General features: G+C 42.1%; 1 protein-coding gene across 3 annotated transcripts in view; it reads left to right on the top strand.

Moving 5' to 3' along the window:
* Positions 1-25,898, top strand: part of Dock4 (dedicator of cytokinesis 4) — a 396,425-nt gene that overhangs the window by 315,372 nt on the left and 55,155 nt on the right. For 2 of the 3 annotated variants that reach the window (XM_075948630.1, XM_075948629.1), the window contains exons 28-35: positions 5,862-5,937; positions 8,228-8,328; positions 8,680-8,738; positions 17,597-17,745; positions 19,702-19,787; positions 24,255-24,281; positions 24,426-24,521; positions 25,336-25,396. In XM_075948630.1, coding sequence (XP_075804745.1) covers positions 5,862-5,937; positions 8,228-8,328; positions 8,680-8,738; positions 17,597-17,745; positions 19,702-19,787; positions 24,255-24,281; positions 24,426-24,521; positions 25,336-25,396 — 655 coding nt within the window. The remainder of the gene's footprint in view (positions 1-5,861; positions 5,938-8,227; positions 8,329-8,679; positions 8,739-17,596; positions 17,746-19,701; positions 19,788-24,254; positions 24,282-24,425; positions 24,522-25,335; positions 25,397-25,898) is intronic. The other variant, XM_075948628.1, reaches the window with a different exon arrangement.

The raw sequence follows: 25,898 nt of genomic DNA, 5'->3' as shown, positions 1-25,898 counted from the left end.
TTTGTTAGCTTTTGAATGTATAAGCATCAACATTAGCTGGGCATGATCATGCACACCTTTAATTCCAGTGCTCAGGAGACAGAGGTATTCAGATCTCCATGAGTTCAAAGCAATTCATAGTGAGTTCCAGGCCAGCCAGGACTACTTAGTGGGACCCTGCTTCAAAAAGGTTTAGGTGTGAGGGGAGCAACATTGTTGATAGTCAGGTTTCTCTTCTCTGTAGACTGTACAGGGCCTTTCTCTTAGTCTCCGTGTGATTACTGAACATGGGCTTATGCTTCATCAGATTCTAGTCTTAGTCACTTTTAAAAGAACAAATTCCAAGAGATAAGTTTTCTATGGAGTAAGAAAGCAAGAAACCAGGGAAGAGAGAGAAGATAATTCTTAATCACAGCTGGAACACCCAAAGTAATAAATTGTATTCCCTGTGCCCCAGTTCCTCTTCCTTGATTAGATCTCATCATTTTATGCCTATGGAGATTGGCATTGTCAGAGCAATCCTTGTGCCCACATTGTCTGTGGCAGAGTCAGTGATCTGGCCATTTCGGTAGCAAGTTGCAAACTTTTCTCAGTGATTGAGGTTGGAGCATTTGAAATCAGAAATAGTTCTGAAAAGAATGAAGCCGGAGGAGCCATGTGGCTCTAAATAATGGGGAACAAGTGAAGAAAATCCTCCAACTCCAAGTATTTTGCACAATGGAACAATGAAATATGAATTCCTTTAGCTGGCTTGGGGACTTTGTGCTGGGGCTCAATAGTGAGTTCCAGCCCGGTGATGAGCTAGAAAGCATAAGTGGCAAGCATATGAAGTAGCGTCTTCCGAGGAGCTTCCCTCACTTGAGAAGTCCTCCTTTGGGTCCTACTCTCCATCATAGTAAACACATAAACCAGATTCATATGCCATATTATACACCCTCACTGAGGAAAAAAATCTATTTATCAATATTTGAACTTATTTGGGAAGTCTTACAAAGGTGCCTATACTGCAGTAGTTTGGATGTATTGGTAGCCAGAAGCTCATAGGGAGTGGCAGTGTTAGGAACAGTGGCTTTGTTGGCGTAGATGTGGCCTTGTTGGAGGAATTATTCCACTGTAGGGGTGGAGTATGAGGTCTCCTTTGCTCAAGCTTCATTCAGTGTGGCACTCAGATGACTTCTTGTTGCCTGCAAGCCAAGATGTACGGTTTCAGCTCTCCAGCTGCAATGTCTGCTTGCATGATACCATGTTGAATCATTATGACAATGAACTAAACCTCTGAAAATGTAAGCCACCCAATTAAATCTTCTCCTTTATCAGAGTTGCCATGGTCATAAAATTCTAAGAAAGTAACCTATCATTTTTAACTTAGTAAAAATTGCATAAATATTAAATTGGTCAATTAATGAAGTTAGAGCATGTAGTTGATCATGGTCCTTACTTCATAGTTTTAATTTGGTACCATGACTTTCTCAGCCTCTAGTGCGTTCCAGACTCAATGAAAAGCCTGCATCCTGTGTCCCTGTAACAGGAGAGCAGGCAGGTCAGATAAGGGCCAAGGTCATCAGTCTAGCAACAAGACTACATGCTGCACTAGAGACCCTAAGACTGCTGAAATCCCAGTCAGGAGCCTGCAGAGGCAGAAAGTGTTGGGATGCTGTTCTGACTTAGGATTCTCCAGTGCTGTGATTCTCAACCTTCAGGTTATAGCTCTTCCGAACTTGCATATCAGATACCCTGCGTATTGGATATTTACATTATATTTCATAATAATAATGATATGAAGTAGTAATGAAATACTTTACGGTAGCAGGTCACCAAAACATAAGGAGCTGTCTTGAAGGGTCGCAGCATTAGGAAGGTTGAGATCCATTGCCCTAGAGCCTTGGTCTTAAAAGGATGCTTTACAGACAAGAGCATTGCTATCACTTGGAGCTTGTTAGAGAGACAGGCTTCCAAGAACTACTCCAGGCTGCCTGACTCATTGTCTGAATGTTAATTAGGTTACCAGGTACCCACTGAAGTAGGAAAAGAACGGTGCTAATCTAGAATGGTGGCTCTCCAGGTTCACCAAAAATACCCTGGAAGCTCTACAAAGCCAGGTGTCCTAGACACATATAATCTCCAGAGAAAGCCCAACTGTCTGAGATTTTAATATGCCAGTGGTCATAGTACCGAGACCACAGAGGTCCCATGTTAATTGTCAATGCATGCAGCTCAAGCCACATGAATATTATCTGTGTTTATGACCTGGTGTCTTAGTGAAGGCTTTTACTGCTGTGAAGAGACACCATGCCCATGGCAACTCTTATAAGGAAACCATTTAATTGAGGGGGCTCACTTAAACATTCAGAGATTCAGTCCATTATCATCATAGTGAGAAACATGGCAACATGCAGGCAGACGTGATGCTCAAGCTGAGAGTCCTACATATTGAAGGCAACAGGAAGTGGATTCTGGGCAGTGTTCTGAGGATAGGAAACCTCAAAACCCGTCTGCATAATGACACATTTCCTTCAGCAAGGCTATACCCACTCCAACAAAGCCACGCCTCCTAGTAGTGCCGCTTCCTGAGATTATTGGGGCAATTACATTCAAACTACAATTCCTAGCACATAAATAATTTTGTAATTCTTCTCTTCTGTGGAATTGCTTTTCTCAACTGGAATTTTGAGTTAGTGAGCCTCTTCCACGACCTTAGGCTCAGGTGTGGAAATAGCAAATATGCTAAATTTTATTAGTAGTAGAGGTTCTTGCTCCCAAGTACTAATCCAAGCCAGACTCGTGTGCCAGGGCAGGAGTAGCAGGACAATGCATTTTTCTATTGAACATCAAGCAGAAGTTTGTACTTATCTATTAAGAATAAAAAAAAACTCAGTAAATAATGGTACTTGCTACACTGGCACTGAATCTGAGGTCAGATTTCTAGACTCCCATAATAGATGTGGGTGGACGTGTAGCCCTGTGACCCCAGTGCTGGGTGTGGACAAGACAGAGACAAAAGAATGGCTATACCTTGACAGTCGGTAGCCTAGCTAAAAATCAGTGATCTCCAGGTTCAGGGAGGGACATTTTCTCAAGGGAATAATGATGAGAGTGATAAAAACGGCTGCCATCCAACTCTGACCCCTGCACCGACACAGACAAACATGTGCACACAGAGTACACATTTTACTTATTTTGACTGGTTGGGGTTTTGGAATTCATTTGTTTGCCAAGCATACATTCTGTCCCCAGGCTGCACCTCTATACCTCCAGAACTTCCCTCATTAAACCTAGAATCCCAGTGATCTATGTGCTGGGTGAAGAGCCACTTCTTAACCTGCTAGCATTTCCTCTTCTGATATTAATGATTTATAATCATGGGGTAAAATCCTTTGGGAACCTCAATGATTTCCTCATTGTTTTGAGGAGGATCTTTGCAAATGACCATTCTATACTATCATCTGAAGGAATTCCTCTCTCTACTATGGAATTGGTTTATGATGTCTGCCATGGGGAGCTGAGGAAACCACAGCAATTCTTTTTTACATGTTTATCTTATACTTTTAAAAGTACAATGATTTATGCAAAAGTGTGTGTACATGTATGTACACAGGGCTTCTGTTGACAGAGGCTGTTTATTCGTTTCCTGTCTTACCAGACTCAAAATAAGCACACAAAAACCTTATTAATGAAAACATGGCTTGGCCTATTAGCTTATGCATAGCTCTAGCTAGCTCTTATATCTTAAATCAACCCATCCCTATTAATCTGTGCATCACCATGAGGCTCATGATTTTTCAGTAAATTTCCGGGCGTCTGTCTCCTTTGGCAGCATTTACATGGCGTCTCTTTAATTCTGCCTACTCTTTCCTCCCCTGTCAGCTTAGAAATCTCACCTTGCCTTATTCTGTGCTGCAATAGGCCCAAAGCACCTTATTTATTAACCAATGGTATTCAGAGCATGCAGAGGGGAATCCCACATCATTACAGAACTCTCTTATAATTGACTTTGGGGGCATTCCCCAGTCAGCACCAGGGTAAGTAAAAAGAAATCCATGAAAGTGCCAAGGGCTAGACTTTTCTATCTGAGGGGAAAATAAAGAAACACACACTTTCTGCTGGTAACCTAAGAGAAAAGGAACCAGCACACACTTTCCAGGTGGTAACCTTCTTTTACTTCAACTTAAATAATCTCTCTTGCTTGACAATCTCTCTTTACATACATATATCTCTCTCCTGCTTTGTTACTTGTTTCTATATTCAATTTCATCTCTTTTCACATGACTATATCTTCCTTTTACATACATTTCTCTTCTACATCTGTTTTCTATACAGCTTCATCTTCCTTGCCTCCACACAGTTACAAATCTCCACATAGCCCCAGCTATACATCTCATTTCCATAGCTCTCTCACCATACTCACTTTACACAGTTCCTAGGCACAGCTCCTCTGCGTAGCAGCAGCTCTTACACACTCACACACACATACACATACATCTACATCATTCATTCACTCTTCACACACTCATTCACTCTCTCACACTTCTCCTTCAGCTCTCACACCTCTTTCTCTCTATGGCTGCCTTCTCTCAACAACGTCGCTCCTACTCTATCACAGCCAAGCCCACTGTCATAACACAGATGAGTCGGTTGTTTCTCTTAGGCTAGGAATGTCACATTGACTGGCCAGTGAATAACACTTGGCCATGCACTTTCAGACAGAGCTGAACCCTGAGTGGTAGAGAGTATGCGCAGAGAGTCTCAGTTGCTAGACAAGGAGTTCTGTTTTCTAAAGTTGCTTCTATGCTGACCTGGAATCAGCAAAACACCTGGAGTGGAATGTTAACTGTCTGTGTAAAAGGTTGTCTTTGTGACTGAGAATCCTATATCAGTCTGAGTAATATAAAATATCCTAGTATTATTTCTATTCATCAGAACTTTGACACTTAAGCAGAAATCATCTTCCTGACCATCCACAGCTATGTGTGTGTCCAGTAGATGGAATATTTACATGAGATTAAACACACAGCAGTGGGAATACGGCCAGAGCTGTCCTAAGGGAGAAAGAAAGTGGCACGTGAGGGAAATCACGGATACAGGCAACCAGTTTTCAGAGTCAGTGGTCCTGTAAGCCTTGTTAGACAGGTTTATCTTCATCAGATAAATTCATCCGGTGGGTCCACACCTGAATTATCAGTTTCCATATGCTGCATACTTCCAAAGCCACCTGCACTCTGTTTCATACTAGGTGAGAATATTCACTAAATGATTCCTTATTACTCTCCCAAGCAAGATAAATATAGCTGTATATTGCTGTGGCATGCTTAGCTAAGAACATAGGGCTGTCCCATGTTTTGCCCGAAGGAGATGCCTCTGTCTTGGAGTTGCTGTGCCCACAGGGTTTATAGACACTTGGACAGGAATTGTCTCTTTAGTGCTCGTCTGGCTTCCTGTGTGACTCCACCTCCCATAGTCCTTCTGTGTCCTCTAGCACCTTACATGGGAAAGAACAGAGTGAAGGCATCTATTAAAGGGAAGATACATCCTGTCTCCTTATCTGCGCCCTCTTTAGGCCCTCAGTCATTCATGGTAATCAAATACAGAATGTGATGTTTACAGTAAGTGATTTTGCTCTATTTGGAAATTTAATTTTTTTTAAGTGTTATAAACCACCAACATATGAGTATATTTACATCAGAATTATTTTAGTTTGTAAATATTCCTACATATCGTTTTGTGAAGAAATTGGCTAATAAATTTTTGTGTGTGTGTGTTTGAGTTTCATTTTGAATCCACATGCTTACTGGAGGACATTTTCTTTTAAATGTGCTTTATTCTTGTCTACTGATTTTCACTAATGTGAAATTTCAGCTCTAGTGTGTTCTTTTTCATCACTATAGTGTGATCATCACCACAGTCCTGTACCTCTCAGATGCACTGCGGAAGAACTTCTTAAATGAGAACTTTGAGTATAAGGTCAGTACCCAGCCCACAACTGTCCTGCTTAGCTGTGTGAGATCTGTGCTGTGTCTTAGAGAGGTGCTTCATCTGTGTTCAGGAGAATATAGTGTCAGCTGTGTGTAATGTTGGGATACTTTTTATTATATTTGCAGACACATTAGAGTTGTTGTGATGCCTATCAGCCTGGTGGGAGTCAGTCATACCTGTTACCATAAATTTCAGTTATTATATTCTGGTGTGATTCCAGTGTAGTTATTTTAGAGTTTTAGATTTTTATTACTTTGTTGAGTTAATAAGAAAAAATTTCAAAATTACCACTTCCCTAGCTTTGAGTTTGGGAATGAATTATGAAAACTCTGAAACCTTGGTGTGATTCTTCTGGGCAGGATTCTTGATCCCCCAGAAATATGACTGGTGATATTCCTGCCTGTTCACCTATTCTAGATTACCTCCCCACACAGCTTTTTTTTTATAGCAAGCAAATGACAGTGTAGACAGAAGTGCCTGTTGTGGCCTCCGTCCTCAACAATGGTTCTGTTTTGTTATCTTTGTTTCCTGTTGTTTTTTTAATAACACATTTAACATTAAACATTTAGTGAGAACTCATTATCTGACAGCTAGAAAATACAGAAAGCACAAATGCAATGAAAATTTGAAGCACTCTTGCCTGTTGTGCATGAAGTAAACCTGGGCTTGATCAAACAAACAAAACCCATGATATCCACAGAACAGAGGAGGCCTGACTATGAAAAGTCAATGCATTCTGTCCATGACACAGGGTGACATCTCAGCCCAGCTTCGCAAACACCGCCATCTACCCATTGCCGTTTGCTATTTGAAAAACAAAACAATACATCTTCAGCCATCTGATTTTTGCCATTTATTTTCCTTCACTACTTTCTCCTTGTAAATTATCCTTTAAGTGTACATTCTTGCAAAATTTAATATTGCCACGTGCCTATATTTCTTCGAATGAATGTTGTTCTGGGAGGGGGGTAGAGGGGTTGCAATAGTTAAGAATGCTTGCTGCTCTTAGCCAAATTCGGTTCCCAGCACCCATGCCAGGTGACCTTCAACTCCAGTGCCAGGGTACACCATCACGCCTTTAAAAATGTTTTCCGTGGAATTCTTTGTTTGGGGCTTTCAATCACATCCCGGTTTTATTTGTGAGACCTCCATACAGAGGACAGATATCCTTTGTCCTATTTCTCATGGTGAGCTTTCTTTTGACATGACATCACTGGAGACATAGTCTCCATATGTCTTACATGGTTTTTGCTGTTTATTTCTGGAAATTTTATTCTAATGTCTTTCTGATTCTTTATTTGGCATAAGAAAATTTATGAGTCGAAATTTGTCTGGATAGGGAATTTTAAAATACAAAGTGAATTTAAAGCGATTAGCATTTCCAGAGATACAGATGCAGGTTTTTCAAGTTCTCCATCAAAAGAAGCTCCAAATACTAATCCACTCAGAAATGGAGTACCTAAGGCTGTGTGGAGATGCCCAGAGTATTGTCTGCAAAACAAGACATCGATCCTTCAGCTACACCACAGAGCTCCGATTTTAAGCAATATCTAAAGAGAGAGTTGTTGTGCAATGTTTTACTCTTGACTTTTTGGGGACCCACCAGGCAGCTCCCAAAAAAAATCACACACAAAGGCTTATTCTTAGTTATGAATGCCTGGTCTTAGCGTGGCTTATTTCTTGCTGTCTTTTCTTAACTAAAATTATCCTGACTACCTTTTGCCTCTGGGCTTTTGTCTTCCTCTCTTTTTGTATACCTTTCTTTACTTACTTCTCCATGGCTTGCTGTGTATCTGGCCCCTGGTGTCCCCTTCTCCTTGTTCTCTTGCTCATCCTCTTCCTCATTTCTCCTTTTATTTATACTCTCTGCCTGCCAGCCCTGCCTATCCTTGCTCCTGCCTTGCTATTGGCTGTTCAACTCTTTATTTAGACCATCAAGTGTTTCAGACAGGCATAGTAACACAGCTTCACAGAGTTAAACAAATGCAGAGTAAACAGAAGTCACACACCTTAAAATAATATTCCCCAACAAAGAGTATTTCTTTGATTTTATTATTCCGTGTAGAAAATGTCAATTGTGTGTTGTGTAATGGCAGCAACTGTGGCATAATGACGTCACACAAACCACGCTTTGGTAGCCAGCACTGACTGGGACACAGTGACTCCGGCTTCTCTCCCATCCCTTTCCTGCTCCGGAAGCAAATGTCAGCAACTCCATCAACTCATGCGCCATGTTTCTCTAGCACAACAGTATTTAAATATCGTCCTCTTCTTTTAGATCTGGGATTCCTACTTTTACCTTGCTGTCATTTTCATAAACCAGTTGTGTCTGCAATTGGAGATGTTCACACCTTCCAAAAAGAAGAAGGTGCTAGAAAAGTAAGTACCAATGAGGGGTGTATGGCCTTTTAAAGATGTTCCATCATTCATGGGTCACAATGCCATCACTGGAAATGACAAGTAGTGGAGCATTTATTAGAGCAGGGTTTCCAGAGGAATTTCAGTATTTTTTAACTTATTAACATTTGAGGGGTATCCAGGATTCAAAGTCATTATCGAAACCAGAAGTTATAAGTTTATGTGGATATTTTCTTTAGGGTCACTAAGACATGTTCACTAGACATCTATAATTCAAATGTCTTGCCTTTAATTCAGAAGGACATATTCTATCCTAGAGAAATGCAAGTACTTTGTTGTGGAAATTACAACAGCGTTGATTTTCTGTTTCAGGTACGGCGATATGCGGGTGACCATGGGTTGTGAGATTTTTAGCATGTGGCAGAACCTAGGTAAGTGATGGGAAGTGAAGGCCTGCCTGGCAGAGCTCCTCTCCTGACTGTCACATGTCCGTAGCACAGCAGCTCAGCAATGGCAGCATTTGGGAGCCAATGCATCACACAGTCAAGAGATGTTCAGTACCTGTGGATGAAATTCTCTCTCAGTCACAAAATGCCATCTCCAGAAATGGACACTGTGGCACCGAGCAAGGTGTCTAGTTGGGAAGCATCACAACACCTTTGCGTCTTCTCTTATTAACGACCAGTTCTGAGATCTGGCATCATGATGTTCAACCCGTTAAACATTCTCTAGCAATGAGGTAACCTTTCAGAATTTGGAACTGTAACAGCATGAAACTTTTAGAATTCTGAAAGGAAGCTATGAATCATCACCAATTTGGATTAAACTTTGTGAAAGATTGCCTCTGGCATCATCATGTAAAACCCTTTTCCTGCATTGACCTGCATCGTAAGGAGTTTCACTAAAGGCCTTTAAATGCACCTGCAGTTGCTAAGAGACCGTTAGATCCCATTGTGTTAATCTGCCACAGTGTAGAAAGCATATTATCCCAGCAAATTGCTGGCATAGATCTGCCTGCACAAAAAGAATAATATTTGGAAAATAAACTGTTCTGAATTTCATTGGCATAAGCTCTCTTTCTGGAGATTCATAACATTTAATTTGGCATATTACTTTTGCAAGTTTTTTGTATCATTAACTGTTACTGCATTTGAATCCCCTGCAATTTATTCAAGTGATTGACATGTGACTGTGTAATGATTTGAGAGTTCCTTCTTTTTTTGGCCTCACTGAGGCACAACTTAGAAATAGCAGGATGTGTTTTCTTGTTCCAAAGTGATTTTTGCCCAGAATTCATATGTCCCTCAAATATGCACCACAATTTGGAGAGCTTTGTTATTCATAAGTGCTTGCTGGTGATCTCAGAAAATTAAAACAAGTTAGCATCCGAAAAATAAGAGCCAGTGATGAAAGGCCAGCTAGAATAAATGACGATCTGTCCCTAGGTCCAGCTGAAAAACACATGAAATGTCTTGACTTGAGAGCCGGCTGCTCAGTGTCCGTGCTCAGCTGAGTCTGTTTTGTTTCCTCTAAAGGCCTTCTGCTGAGCCTTGTGGTGTCCCAGTTGAGTGCTGTACTGGTTGCTTCCCCAAGTATGGTGGCTGGTGAGGTTCTTTCCAGAGCCTATTTGGAAATCATATCAAACTTGGTTGGCTTACTAGAGGAATGGGCACCATGGTTTTCCCTGAGCATTGCTGTATACAACTTCACCCAGCCTGGGATGGCCATCCATTTAGGCTCTGTTGTTAGTCTACTTAATAAAACAGGCGTATCTCATAGGCTGCTCTGTGTTAAATCTTTATCACAAAGCAAAAGTAGTTCTCCCTCTCCTGGGAGGATGCTAAATTACTTCTGTGCTTTGGAAATCAAGAAAGCTTAGAAAATCTCTGCCGGACAATCATTCTATACCGGCATTCATTAGAGCAGCGGGGTTAAAAGTGGAATTCCAACTAGTGTTCGCCTCACCTGGAACCTTGCGAGAAATGCAAATTCTCTTTCTCCCCTGTAGACCCTGAAATCTCTGGGCAGAGGATAGCAAACTGATTTTTCTAGGTGCTTCTTAAGAAGCTGACCAACCACAGAAGAGTGCTGCCTTAAGCGGCACTGCTCCCTCCTTTGCTGTGCTGGCCCTGAAGACTCGTTGTCTCGAGTATGGTCTAGGTCTGTCAGGAAGCAGTTGTTTTCAACACACAAATGCCCATCATGATGTGTGTAGCTTATGTATAGAGTCTAAAACTTTGTTCTTTCTTTTCTATATCATTTTCCTGACTTTTTACCAGAACATCACCCACATTTTAAAGGGTTTTCCATTCTGCCATGAGACTGAAGGGGATTTGATTTCCAAGGCACCTGGAACTTGGTGATTGGGCTGCTCACACATAAACCTAATATTGCGGATCCAGTCATTATATCCACCCCTAGTTTTATGTGTTGGCAACGTTTCACCTTTAGGACAGCTTAGATTTCATGTCTGGCAAATGCCTGACAGAAATAACTTCCAGGAGAACAGACGTGTTCTAGCTCTCATTTCAGAGGCTGTCTTTCGGCACTGGTCAGCTTCACTGTTTCAGAACTGAGGTGAGAGAGAACATCATGCTGGAAGGGTATGGTAGAGAAAAGCTGCTCGCCTCATGGGAGCCAAGCAGCAGAAAAGAGGATCCGCCTATGCTAGCCCACCCTTCTCCCTGTCAGCCCCTTTACTCACATAACGATGGGGTTTGTCTGTTGAGAATAATGGCTATTTCCAGACAGAGCTAGATTGTGCTAGGAATAGTCTTCTGGGCTAGGACAGCAAAGGAGGGGAACACTGCTACTTACCATGAGGGATGTCCTTGATCTAGGGTGTGATGCTTCCCACTCCCACAAGTCTTTCCCTGTTTGTCATCTCTAGAGAAAGATGTCCCCAGAGGTGTGCTTCCCCAATCATGTCTTAGGCATCTCTCAGTTTAATAAAGTTAATGACCAAGATTAATCACTACATTTTGATTTTGGTTTTCTCTCTGACTTCTTTGTGTTTAAGAAAGTCTCGCTCTGTAACCCAGGCTAGGGCGTAATCAATTGTCCTGCCTCGGTTGCCTGAGTGTTGAGATTAGAGGTGTGTACCACCGTCCTGCCTCCCAGTGCTACTTTCCACCACAGCTATGAGACATGTAGACATTCAGTTGTGTGCTTATAAAAATACTTTTATCGTTCTAAAATTTCATAACAATTTATAGCGTTAAATGTGCTTTTTAATGACATTTACATAGAGAGCGTTAAAACCTAGTGCATATCAGGCCCACCGTGAATTCAGATTTCTTTTCCGTTAGCCTCTCTCTCTTGGAGCGTTTGAGCAAGCGGGCTCGGAAAGCGGTCAGTTCGACCTTAACTAGAGCAGATCGGTGGCTTTGACAATTTGTGCTTCAGATGCAGAATTGGGGGAGTCTGATGGGAACAAGGGAACACAAGTGGGCTTTTCGTCTGTGGACCTAGCGTATAAACAGGGCGCAGAGAGCAGGTTCCCACAGAGCAGGGTCACGCTCTGACAGTGAGGCTTTGCATTTGTGCTCTTGTCTCTGGCTCTTGTGGCCCATTCAATACAGTATCCTCGTGACTTAATTAAAACCTAATATATGTTTGCAGGTGTTTTTAATTGTGGGAAAATACTCATAAATTTGCAGTCTTACCTATTTTTCAGTGTTGAATAATATGAAGTGCGCTCACATTGCCAGTGAACTATAACCTCCACCATCCATTTCCAGAACTTCTGTCTTAGAACACCGAGTTACCGTGGAAAAGGGGGTCCTGGGGTGGGGAGGGTACAAGGCAAGGAAGAGGAGGGGAAGGAAGTAGGGAGTCAAACAATTTTTTTTTGTTGTTTGGAAAACACAGTATTCAAAGCTAACTCTTTGTAGGCTAATAAAAAAAAAACATGACCATTAAACAAAAACTTCCATCACCCCCCACAACCTCAGCCTTCTGAGTATTTTACACGCGTTATGTCACGTGTGTGAGACAGCTCAGCCTCTGTCTTCCTGCCACCCACTTCACCCGTGTTTCATGTAGGAGTGAGAACTTGCTCGCCTTTGGAGAGAAGGCGGTGTTTCGCTGTTGCTGTGCGCTACATCGGCCTTCTTCGTGCCTCTGTCCTTGGATACGTGGACTGCTCCCGCCTTAGGCTACTGGGGGCTATGCTGAGATCCTGCTTTCTCTTCTCAGGGGCTGATGCTCAGAAGCAAAATTGCCGGATCTTGTCCTAATCGTATTCTTCATTTTGGGGGGAACTGACATGCTGCGTACATAATATTGTCCTGGTTCCTATCATCATCCACAGAACACAAGGGTTCCAACTTCTACACGTCTAGTGGGTGTGCAGCAACATTGCATTGTGGTTTTGATAAGTTATTTATAATAACATTAAAAATAAAAAGTTATTTTTGAAGAATAAGGACCAATTGAAGATAAGTGAACACCTATTCTTTTTATTTTAGATTTATTTATTTATTGTGTATACAACATTCTGCCTCGATGTATGCCCACATCCAGAAGAGGGTGCCAGATCTCAGCACAGATGGTTGTGAGCCACCATGTGGTTGCTGGGAATTGAACTCAGGACCTCTGGAAGAGCAGCCAGTGCTCTTAACCTCTGAGCCATCTCTCCAGCCCCCTGAACACCTATTCTTAAATGCGTTATTCCTCCATATCTTTATTTTCTAAATTAAAGAAATAAAATTTTGTTCTGTCAATAGAGGGGGATGTTATACATTACCCTCCAAATTTTGTCCACTTTGGTGTGTGCCCTTGAACGAGTGAGTTGATCTGTGTGAAGGTCATCCTTGCCAGCTAGCTGCGCAGGTGGCCTTCGATTTGCTGCAAAGTTTTTACTTTCTATTTTTAGATAAATTCCCATCCTTACTAAACACAGTGGGCACGTGTTCCATATATGCAAACAAAGCATCCTGTACCCACTGTAGAACAACTGGACTTCCCTAGCAGGCTGCCCCTCTACATAAGCACAAAACCCCTGCAGCCCAAGTATAAGGCACCCCAGACACCTCAGGTAAGACTGTGTGGCTGGCAGCTACCTGTAGGGGACACACACAAACCCTCAGGAATATGGGAACCGGTTAAGTGAAGTGAAGTCGCTGCTGTACATGGCCCCACATTCTGCTCAGCTGATTTGGCAGGGGTTTGTTTGGGGACCTGACTGGGTTTGTGCATGCTCTGCATTCCCAAAGTGTGTTTTCAGCGATAAGGCTACCCTGAAGCCTTACTGCATTATCAAGACCCAAGTGTGGCTGCTCTCTGACTTCTCCACTATCTGAAGAAAGATACAGCTCTAGAATGTAGTCTGTGAGCCTTGTTTGAACAGTAGCCGAAATGGAAGCTGTAAAATGCATGCTCAAGCCCACAGGGAATTTTGAAGATTAGTTCTGTTTTTAGTTAATTTAAGAAATCAATGGTTGAATGTGTTACCATGATAAAGGCATTGTGATTCTGGTCTCTAGTAAGCAGGCAAGATACTGCTCACTGGTATTTGAGGGAACAAACATTCACACTCTAGGTGGTTCATCAGGTTGTGTTTGACAAAGTAAATCCCAAAGTCCTAGATTCACCTTGTATTAATAAATGCATGGTCTCTTGTATAGCTAAGAGGCCTACTAGTAGACCTGGCTTTAGGCATGGGTGTTTAGAGAGATCATCTAGGCTCACTATGTCTTAGCTATTCTTCAGTCTGAGTGCTAACCTTAGTCTCAGAAGGACTGTCTCCATTCAGTAGTAAAATGGTTTCTGAAGACTTGAAACAAACTTGCTTCTTAAAGCCCCTTCTAGAAAACTCCTTAATGGCCACATATTGGTCTTAGAGATGAAGCTGGTTTTGGGCAAGACTAATATTACACTTGCTTGTCCTGAGGCCAGAATATAGGAGGTTGTTATACCTAACTGTGGAATGACAGATGAGGAGCTATTCCTGAGCTGGGATGCTGCCCAGAGAGCAAGCATGGTGGGTACTCTCAGTGAAAAAGAAAAAAAGCTTTTGCTTATTCCTCTCTCCAGTGAGTCTTATCTTTGGTTTCGCCTTGACCTCCGGCAACTTCAACTTCAAAGGGATAGGTTTGTGAGACTTGCCTCCTCAATGTTTTTTTGATTTGTAGCTGGACTTAATTTCATATTACTCTCCAGCCAAGCCGAAAAGCCTATGTTGGTTCCATCCATAGGACAGCCATTTCAAACTCGAACCAGCCTGATTGGTGGATCCAAATGCTAGTCACCCTAATCCCTAGTTAAGGGATTTGGGATAAGTTGTTTAAGAGCCCAAGATTTTTGTTTCCTCTTTGGGGGTGGCAGTTCCTACTGCCTAGAGTCGTCATGGCAAATGAATGGAATTATTCATGGAGAGTGGCCAGAGCCCGCCTGCCACGGAGTGAGTGCTTGCAAGAGTTGGCTGAAATTGTTAGTGAGTCACCACACTTGGTGCTCTAGTCCCTGACGTCCAGAAGCCTTCTCTTGTCTAGAAGCATACCGACCCACCATCCCTTTAGCTGGTGCCTCCTCTTGTCCTATACTTCCGTATTCAGGATCTCCCACACACACCTCCGTTCTTTCTTTCCCTAAATGATCTCATTCATTCGATGATGTCAATCCCTATTTATCGATGACAATCCTGCAAGGCTCCTGAGCCCTAAATCTGACTTTTGGTAGCAGATAGGGTATTGTGCACAAGAGAATGTCTCAATAGGGCTTCAAGCAGAAGCTTTTGGGCGTTGTCCTTTCTCCATCTGAAACTAGTTTCTACTCCTGCTCCAAGGTGGTCTCATTTAGTAGTAAAATTAGGCCAGGAGAATATCCCTCAAATCTGGCCTCCTGTCCCTATTACCATGGCTGGTATTTGGGGGCCGAAGTACTATAATCTAGCATCAGTTTTCCCAATAAGCACCTACACAAACACAGTTGAAGAGTTACACCCCCTCTCCGATTCAACCAGGTCACTATTGGTAATTTCTTCCTGACCTCTGCTACACTTGCAGATATGACTTACTGCCCATGTTTCCAGGTGTACCTTCTGTTCATATATTAGGCCAGCTGCTGCTTATTCCCCAGCCCAGTGAAGTAGCCTGTCTGTAACCACTTACCAGCTGTCAAGTCATGACACAGAGACTGCTTATTAGTTATGGGTGTCTGTTTCTCTTTGTCTACATTTGTCTCGGGGCTTTTTACCTTTCTTTCCTTCCTTCTGTATATCTTTCTTGCTTCCTTGCTGGCTGACCTCTGGCTTCTCCCTTTCCTCCCTCTCTTCCCTTCCCCCTATATTCCTCATCCTATTTGTTCTCTCTACCACCAGCCCCGCCTATCCTTTCTCTGCCCAGCTGTTGACCATTCAGCTCTTTATTAGACCAATCAGGTGTCTTAGGCAGGCAAGATGAAACAGCAACACATCTTTAAATCATTAAACAAACCGTTAAAGTAATACTCTGTAGCATAAACAAATGTGACACATCCTTATATAATTAAACTAATATTCCACAGCATAAACAAATGTAATACATAATTAGTTTACATAATTAAACTAATATTCCACAGCACCTGTCCAAGCATCTTTTCTTGGTTTTCTTAGGTCAAACGAGCTGGACCATCATCCTTGATGGTCCTTGATACTAGATCTGCATCTCTGCAGTATCCTCAATGTTTGTTATGCTTTACATTTGTAAGCAATAGATTGCTCAGTTGATATGGGCATTCCCATCTGTTGAGCCCCTGAATAAAATAGATTAATGACGGAATTAGTGAAACAAATATAAAGCACATATCCATGCTAAAAGAAAGTACTTGTTATTGTCTTGTTACTCCCCAAATTTCCAAGCTCTCATTTAAACTCGTAATCTGTCACCTGCCAAAGCATATTCTGGAAAGAGGTACTCATTTCAGTTTTTCCCCTCTGTTTCTATTTTTAATCATGTAACGAATGTGATTTTGCGAAGATAGTGTCTTATCCAGTAAAGCAGAGACCTAAAGGGGTTTATGGCCTCTGTGGATCATGGGGTATATGGGGAAGATACTGAACACCTCTGTTCTCTCTCAGGAGTATCCTGGAAACACTGTATCGTGTATTAACACAGACTAAAATGTTCAGCTCCACATAGTATTCCCTCTGTGTTTCTGGGGTAGGGAGAGTCTCATCATGATAGGAGATGCGCATGATCTGAGCATAGGAAAGAGTAAGAACCCTGCCATAGAACAAATCAGAAAAATGTTTCTGTGATTTGTCCCTAAAGACAAAATTGATGTCCTTCATGAAGACAGCCATCTTCAGCCTGACCTCTGAACTTGTTCTAGGCATTCTAGGGAGGTGCCTCAGCATCACAGGCTTTTAACCGTGACACAGAAAAAGAGTGCATCATCAATGGCATGTCGTTTTGTTACTATCAACATAGGAACTTCTCTGTGAAATCTAACATAGACTGATGGACTTCAGGCCTACCCTGTGTATCGTCACTGTGTCCCTGCTGCTGACTGGCCACCTCTGCTCTGAATCACTACTACTTAGTATTTGACTGCACGCCAGTAGAAGTTCAATATCATTATGTTTTAACCTTTTGGGAAATAGTTGAAGGCTTTGCGGAGTTTGCTTTTAGACTTTTGTTTAGCCTATTTATTTTTTCTTTAAAAAATAAACAGAATCCGGTTTTCCTTGCATAATTTGCAGTTTTACAACCCAGAGAAAACAGCTGTGATTACCTTAGGGGTAGTTTCTCAGTTAGTATAGGGGTGTGAGTGTGTGTGTGTGTGTGTGTGTGTGTGTGTGTGTGTGTGTGTGTGTTGGGGGTAGAGGTGTTGCTTACCTTTATTTCTATGTATCTTGCGTGTACCTGGTACCCACAAAGACCAGAAGAAAGCATCAGACTCTTTGGGACTGCAGTTATAGAAGGCTATGAGCCACCATGTGGCTTCTGATGGTCTGAGCTACTGAAGCATCTCTCCAGACTCCTCTTACGTCGTGAAATGTTCCTGTATAGTCACACCTTGTCTTACACACACTGAATTATGTTGGGAAAGTTTAGTTGTGTTTTTCTTCAGCCTCACTTTTAATAACAGCTTCTAATTTTTTTTACAAGAAAGTACAATAAAGAGAATATTCCAGTTTCTGTCATTTTAATTGTATGCCATGGGTTATTTTCTTATCTGGGGATAAAATTATAGTTGAGTATTTCCAACTAGAGTAATTGTTTTAACTAAATTTTAAAATAGTAATCTTTTTTGAAATCTTATTAAGACTAAATATGCTGAAACTCAAATATTTTGCTTATTTTAGGAGAACACAAACTTCACTTCATCCCTGCCCTGATTGGCCCCTTCCTAGAAGTCACCCTGATACCACAGCCAGATCTTCGGAATGTCATGATTCCTATTTTTCATGACATGATGGACTGGGAGCAGAGGAGGAGCGGCAACTTTAAACAGGTAGGCCGCTGGCACTCACCAGGAGTGACAGAGAGCCTCGCTTCCCTTTGGTGCCTCCCAATTTCCTCCACTACAACTTTAAGTGGGGAAATGAACACTGAGTCCAGAGGACTCAGAACCAGGTGAACCTATCCTGCCGGCACCATGGAGCCTTAGATACATCTCTCTGGCTTCCTGTTTACCTTAGATACATCCCTCTGGCTTTCTGATCTCCTTAGAAACATCTCTCTGACTTCCTGTTGTCCTGTGCCTCCAGGAAACCCTTGAGACCCCATTTCATTTCTTTCAGCTAAAAAATTCCTTGCCTTACCAGATCTGTATTTAAGAATTTACAGAGGGTTGTTTGCTCCCAGCCGGACATGGCTCAGAGGAATCAGAAGGTTAATGATTCTTTAAACCATTGAGCTCTCAGTGGTCTGCACATTGTGTTTGGTGAATGACTTCGCTTTCAGCATTTGACTCACAGTGTGTTTTATTGCTCTTTGCTTGGAGCACTGAAAATTAATTTGAAGGAGAGAACAGTGGGAAAATCTCACAAAGGAAATTCCAAGGGGATGAACCTATCATTTTGCACTGACTTAAGTTAATAGGGCTGCTCCCATTTAGGGGAAAGACAGACATCCTCATAGCAAAGCTAGATCTGCAAAGAATCAGCCACTTTTGCAGGTTCGGGTTGGGGGAAGGAGGAGAAGCATGCGCTCACCCAGCGGCTGCACAAGCCTGCTTGCCCACGGGATGTGGCCCTCCTTCACACTCTACATGAGTCCATCTTCAAGCCTCAGGAAAGTGCTTGCCAGCTCTTATAAGCAATTTGATTGCATGCATAGATTTTTCCTATTGCCAAAAGTGTGGGCAATTCACTTGTATCTGTTTATACATTTATTTTCAAGAAAGCTAATGGGTGAGCGAAAGGCTGAGAACAAACTGTGCTTGGTAGGGGAGCCCACTTTCCTTCCCCCTTCTCTTCATCTCTTGATTGACATCTGGCTTAAAGGGGTAATTGAGCTTAGTCCTTTGACAAAGTTGAATATTCATCCCAAGCCCGAATCACTTTAACTCTGCCTAAAGGTTACCATTTTCTCTCTCCTCTTGCCTCGTATACATGAAGGGAAATTGTTCCCTTCCTGATATTCAAGTTATAAAGGATTTACATCCTTGAAAATGTAAATGTTTTGATTACAGTTTTGAAGAAATATGTCCTTCCTATCGCCTGCTTCTTACTGCTTACTTAGAATATTTCTGTGGGTCTACCATCTGCACAGGGCGAGGATGAGTTCTCAACTTCAGTGAAGAATGAGCACAACCTCGAACTGTTTGAGGAAAGAAAACAGACCTAAAACACATTAAAGATTTCATTTAATGTATTTGGACATGTTAGTTTGCTGATATTCCCAGATATAGTGATGTAAAGAGAAAAGAACTAGGACTTGCCAGTTTTTTATAGTCCCTAAAAAGGAACTGAGGGCTGGAGAGATGGTTCAAAGGTTAAGAGCACTGGCTATTCTTCTAGAGGTCTTGAGTTCAATTCCCAACAACCACATGGTGACTCACAACCATCTGTAATGGGATATAATGCCCTCTTCTGGCCTGTAGACATACATGCATGCACTATACATAATAAATAAATCTTTATAAAAAGAAAATATTTTTTAAAAAAGGAATTGAAATATTTAAATTGGGCTGCTAACATTTATTTCGGGATCACAGATAGATAGATGCTGCCTTTGGCAGTATGGAAAACTAACCAGGCAGGAGTATGAAGTCATGATAACCTCATCAAAATCAGCCCCCTAGAATTCCTTAGGGAGGCTTGATGTTAACCATGGCTAACAATGTCAGTTTCACAAAGTGTACTACAGCTTTTCCCCTGCCATAAAAAAAATACATACCAATTTGCCTAAATGAATCTTCCCCTTGAAGTGGGGGGACAGAGAATAATATTTGGGTGTATTTCAGGTGGAAGCCAAGCTAATTGACAAATTGGATAGCCTGATGTCGGAGGGCAAAGGCGATGAAACCTACCGTGAGCTCTTCAACAGTATGTGAGTAGCGTGTTTCTCTCCAGTCGGTTCTGCTCAGGCCATCTGGTGTCGGTCCTGAGCCGTTCTGCGCCACAGTAGATGAGAGATGCAGAGACAGCTTGGGTCTCACAGGAGGGCTTTGTCTTCGTAGAGAGTGAACTAAAGGATAATTGCCTAACTCTAGCAAGTGGATCTTATTATGCTGATGACGAGACACGTCTCCTTATTTTAACCTCAGATTAGGACAGGCCGTCTGTGTTGCATAACAAAGCCCCCGTTTGCCATGCTTGATAACTTTCAGGGAAAATAAGACCATTGTTACGAGATAATGATTCTAAGGAGCTTTATGAACAGGAGACGAAGAAAGGGTGTGATTATAACATTTGTATACAGTGTTCTCCAAAGCATGACCCTGGCTGATTTGCCATTTCAACAATGAACTTAGCTTGTGCCCGATGGTCCGCACCTGCTTTAACCATCGATGCCGGCCATTTGCTCGGGATTATTAAATTATGAAATGCTTCCTAAATGCTTCCTATTAGAAGGTCACCAAAGCAAGTCATTTCCAGTGACTTCGGTGTTTGGGATTTGCAAGGAGAATAGAGGGAGAAGAATTGAGTTCTGTGAAGGGGCTTTGGGGTCGTCCCAACTATGATCACGGTCATGGCAGAGATTGCTTGTATTATGTATGAACTCACTGTGTCCAGATAGCCAGAATTGAGGTGTGAGGACGTCACAGTACTTGGGATTTCCCAGCTGGTGTTTGTTTTCTTTATGAGCTTATGGATCTTAGTCATCTTCAAACCTAGTATTTCTATAACGTGGTTTATTTTAAGAGGGAAAATCATCTTGCTGAGTTTGGACATTTCTTTCCAGAGTGCAAAAATAATACATCTCCCTGAATAAAAGACACCTGCTTTTGTATTTATGTCCAATCATTACCTAAGTGGTACTGATAACCAAACACAAGATTCAAGTTAATTATAGGATTGTTAATGAGCAACAGTGGAGAAATGAACATATGTGTTTTAAGGATGCTATCTGTCTGTGGTTGGTAGTTTGGGGAGTCTTTAGCTGGCCTGATTCACAATCGTTCCTGAAACTTTCGGGAAAATTTTATAGAAAGGCAAATCCAGGAAGGGCTGCAGAGATTTCATATGGTGGTGGTGAATGACAAAACAGAGTCTGAACCCTGAATGCCATTTTCTTTTGAATCTGTAATTAAACCAAAACTTGTATTAATTAGTCACCAAGCCCTCATTCATTCCTGGGCACAAAGTGTCTGTCTTTCATGACAGCTGGAATTTAGCAAGAATTCTGATTAAAACCTCATCCAACACAATAAGTTTTATTTGAAAGATGCTTTCATTTCAGTTACTGGTCCTTGGTTAGAACAAAGAGCTAAACTACCAAAGTGCTCAGTGGAACGAGCCCCTTGAGATTTGTGATTAATTATTTATAATGAATTCATAGCATTAATAAACACATGCTCTCTTTCTTTAGTGCCTCTTCTCTGCTTTAGTAAGGGCCTGATAGCTTGCAGTTTGTGTTGCTTTTATATAAATATGACTTTGAACTAGAAGATGTGCCTTGACATTGGAATCAAAGTAATAATTAAGATATTAAGCCTCTATAATTAGGGATATTTTAAGGGACCTGATTAGTTCAATGGAAATTTTTATCCTTTTGTTGAATTTTAACTTATTACTAGAATATAATATAAATAAATTAAAAACTGTAAATATTTTTTTTGGTTTTTTTTTTTTTTTGAGACAGGGTTTCTCTATGGTTTTGGAGCCTGTCCTGGAACTAGCTCTTGTAGACCAGGCTGAACTGTAAATATTTTTAATGCCTTTATAGTCAGTGCCTTGGGAATAAAACAAATCTAAAGTGACAATTCAATCACATTCCTACCTTGTCCCAGAAAAGAAAGTGAAAATGTAGGTGCATTTCAGGGAACAATCAAGTCCTTTTATTTTTGCACAAACAATCCCAGCGAGTTAGTGCAATCATGGTGTGAGGAGCCGCACATGTTATGAATCAGGAAGGCATGCTGTTATTGAATAGAGGTTCCTTTGCTCTGAATGCAAGCCTAAAACTTCATAAAATTCAACAAGATGAGGGAAGCCCAGAAGATGCTCTGCTTCTTTCCGGTCCAGCAGAACACCAGATGATTCCCAATGATTGCCTGTCCCATCACTGCCTGCATTTGGAAGGCTAGCTCTGTAATACCGTGCCTCAAGTATCCAAATCTGCTGTTTGGGTTGTTGAAGAAGAGCGTCTTTGGCAGGACAGTCTTCTCAGCCTATCCTCGTATGATAGGGAAAGACAGACTGAAAATCAAGCTACCATCCCCATGTCCTTCATGGTGAACAAGGTCATCTAGCTGTTCTACGGTCTGACCTGCCTGCTCACCATTTCATGGAAGAGGCCCATTGCAAAACCCAGAAAAGCTTTGCGATAAACTGCCCCTTACTTATGAGACGGGTTCTCGAGATACTCCCAGCCCAAGAGCACAGGGACAGACCAGGAGAAAAGAAACCAGGTCCACTCAAGTTATCTGGAATGATTCCTTCCCATGCTGATACCCTCCTTGGGTTATGTTGATAGAAGTTTCTATCCCGCCCAGTCCTCAGCTGTTCAGTCCCAAAGAAACACGCTGAGGTCTACATTAATTATAAACTGGTTGGCCTATTAGCTCAGGCTTCTTATTAACTCTTACATCTTAAATTAACCTACAATTCTTGTCTGTGTTAGCCATATGGATTGGTACCTTTTATTAGTGAGATATTCTCATCTTGCTTCCTCTGCATCTGGGTGACAACTGCAGACTGAGCCTTTCCTCTTCCCAGAATTCTCCTATTCTGGTCACCCCTCCTATACTTCCTGCCTGGCTACTGGCCAATCAGCATTTTATTAAATACAAGTGACAAATCTTTACAGGCTACAAGACCATTGTCCCACAGTAGATTGTATCAGGTGAGCAGGAAGGCGGAAGGATTCTCAAATGAAGGCGTAAGCCTGGCTAAGGATGCAGATGAGCGAGGCCCTAGACTTGGTTCTGATATTTGGTCCCGAGTCACTGAAGGGAGCAGGGTATGCAGAAGCAGAGCAGTACCTCTTATGCAGGATGCTGTAGCTCTGATTTCTGACTATATCAGGAAGCTGCAAACTAATGAGAGTCAGAAATGAAGCCTCTGTATATTTTTAGAATTCTTATTTAACTTGAATTGCTTGTTTTTTGGCCTCTGAGTATGTGAGGTGTAGGCTGTCACTTGGGGAAATTTCTGCAGGCATCCTGCATGATTTGGCAGGATATGAGAGCTTGGTTCAATGTCAGTTCTCCCCTTCCACTCTAAGCAGGTGCCGTTGAGAGGTTTTAAGTGAAAATCTATTTAAATAAACTAAGAAGATTCTCCTGGAGGATCAGAAAGGGCAAGCCCCACACCTTCCATGTGTAGTCTCCCTCTGAACAGCCCACTCTTAATCTAGATAACAGTTTAAAATCAGTGAAACATATCACGTAACAGAAAACAGACATAGAGAAAGACAGAACACTGGGTACTTGGTTGACAATAACAAGAAAAAAAAAAAGTGGGGATGGGAAGAAAATTTGAAGAAAATATAGCCACAGACCTTGACCAAAATAGGTCCCCTTTCCTGTTTTTTTGCAACTAAATGCAGATAAGATATAGTTACCTATAAGAAACGTACATACACAGACACGTCCTTTTTGAAATTAATATGCAAGAGAATAAAGGTTTAGGACAGAAATGACGATCACTGAAATAGGAGGGGTGAGGAAGTACGCTGATGCCACACACTTGCGTTCTTTTATTTTGGGGGGAAGTTCATTTGGGAAGCCTTCACCAAGTATGCTGTTGATTGGCAGAGAGGAGTGAAAGCCAATCAGGTCCTCCTCATGATGGCTCTCATTGTTAGTGTTGACACCGTGCCTCTGCTCCAAGGTGTTTAGGATTAGGAGAGATGTAGGAGGAGAGACGTGGCTCGGGCGCTCGTCATCAATCTGCTGTAACAACCGCCTAGGAAATCCTCTGTGATTAATGGCCAAGTGAATGAGCCCGCTGAGTGAGTGCACAGATAGTACAATATGTATTGAGTGGGCAAATGTTAAGGGAAGGGAGAAAAACGCAAAACGTCATACCGTCTGCACAAGGATTTTCCTGTAGCGGTTGCATTGCAGCAGAATTGCTTGGGTGAAGATGCATTCCACTGAGAGGTAGGAAAACATTTTCTACGGGGCTAAAGCCAGCTCTTTACTTAGAAGTAAACTTGGAGGGAGTCCTGTGATCTCTTCCGCGCTGTTGTTTACCAGTCTCGTCAGCCTAACAGAGCAGCTAGGGGAAAATGTCTTTGAGCTGTGAGGTGCTGGTGTGTATTTGAAAGCATGATTACTTGCATGTGTTCATATTGTATGACTTGGATAATCTGAAAATCGATTTGCTTTGTCAATGCTTCCCGGATTAGAATTCCACTATTTGGTCCCTACCCTAGGTAAGACATTGTTTGCAAATTGTGCTACTTGTGAGATGTTGCCGTGGTTGCTAAGGCATTTAAGGTACTGATGAAAGTAAAATGGTTGTCATGGTGACTGATAAAAATAAATGTTGAAAATGCCCTGGGTTCTTTCTTTTCCAGTCTACTAAAGAAAATTGAGCGGGAAACATGGAGGGAAAGTGGCGTTTCATTAATTGCCACTGTCACTCGGCTGATGGAGAGGTTGTTAGATTACAGGTAAGCTGCCGCTTGAGATTCCAGATAGACTCTATTCTAGCTAAAAGCTCAAATAGCTGAACTATAATTAGTATTCCACTTGAGCTAATCATTCGAAGACTTGCTAATCAGCACTTGGACTTGAAACCGGCTTGTTTGGGGTTTTGAATCTGGCTTTGGTGTGTGTTTCCTTGTTTGTTTAGCTCTGGTTTTGATAATTCTTTCAAAGTCCTGTTGAGTTGAAAGAGTTCTCAGAGTCCTTGACTGTCCTCAAAAATAGAAGGAACAAAAAAGAAAACATTTTGGGGTATTTTGACTCACCCACTTAAAAATTTCCAGTGGTCCAAACAGGGTGAAGATCTAGACTTCATGTTTAGACTAAAGACAGGAATGGGGGAGGGGTTGTGTTAATGTGCTGTGCTCTTTAAAGGGGGGCTTCCACACTCTCATCCTTGCCGACTACGATTTATTGTTATTTTTGTTCATCTTGCCTGTAGAGCAGGCTGTCCCAGTTCTATGCATGCTGGTTCTCTCTTATTTGAAGAACAACACTCTCCTCCTCATAGTCTCTGGTCATACTGACTGGCTCCCTTTACACCTCAGATAAGTGTAAAAGTCCTTGAGGTGCACGTGACGTCCTCAGCAGACACTGCGACTCGGGGTCAGTCTCTGCTCCCCATCCCATCCTAGACCTTCCCCCCAGTAACCTTTCCCTAATTCCACACAATCGGATCTCTGACCACACCTCACTGACCCCACACCAGACACCACAGAACAAACTCTGTTTTCCACGTGAAAGGAAGTTCTGAGTGTGACTCTTGCTCTCTGTTTTCAGGGACTGCATGAAGATGGGAGAAGTGGATGGCAAAAAGATTGGCTGCACAGTTAGCCTTCTGGTTAGTAACCCGGACTCTTTCTCCCGTCCTAACCTTTGCTGTGCTTCGCAGAAATACGAACTTTATATTTGATCTCAAATGTGTGCCCTTTTCCAGGATGTTTCTTACCAAAACGTAAATATGTTTTAAAGAGAAAACAGTGAGCGTTAGGTTGAATGAAGCCCAGAAAGTCAGGACTTGGCTTGGACCATCGCGGGGTGTTCCTGCTGTGGGCTGGGCTGGGGGCAGTGGGCAGACCCCAGTGGCGTCACCGAGGGTTAGGCCGCTGTCCTCCTTGGGTGAATTGCTGACTGCACTCAGTCCGGTTGCTTGTCTAGGAGGAGCACAGTGTCCGAATGGAGAGCCCTTTATTTCTCTGTCAAGCGTTTCCTCTCTGCTCTCCCATCCTCACAGTTATCCTACATCTTAGTAGCCAGTTCCTGAGCTCTTCTCTAACTAAGGAAAGTTTTCTGTCTGATATACGTAAGTTTCGCTCACTAGCCTCTTTACAGACTACATTCAT

Source organism: Microtus pennsylvanicus, chromosome 14 (assembly GCF_037038515.1).
Source record: "Microtus pennsylvanicus isolate mMicPen1 chromosome 14, mMicPen1.hap1, whole genome shotgun sequence".
NCBI lineage: Eukaryota > Metazoa > Chordata > Mammalia > Rodentia > Cricetidae > Microtus > Microtus pennsylvanicus.
The sequence above is the reverse complement of the archived record's forward strand: the minus strand, read 5'-3'. Positions and strand labels throughout refer to the sequence as shown.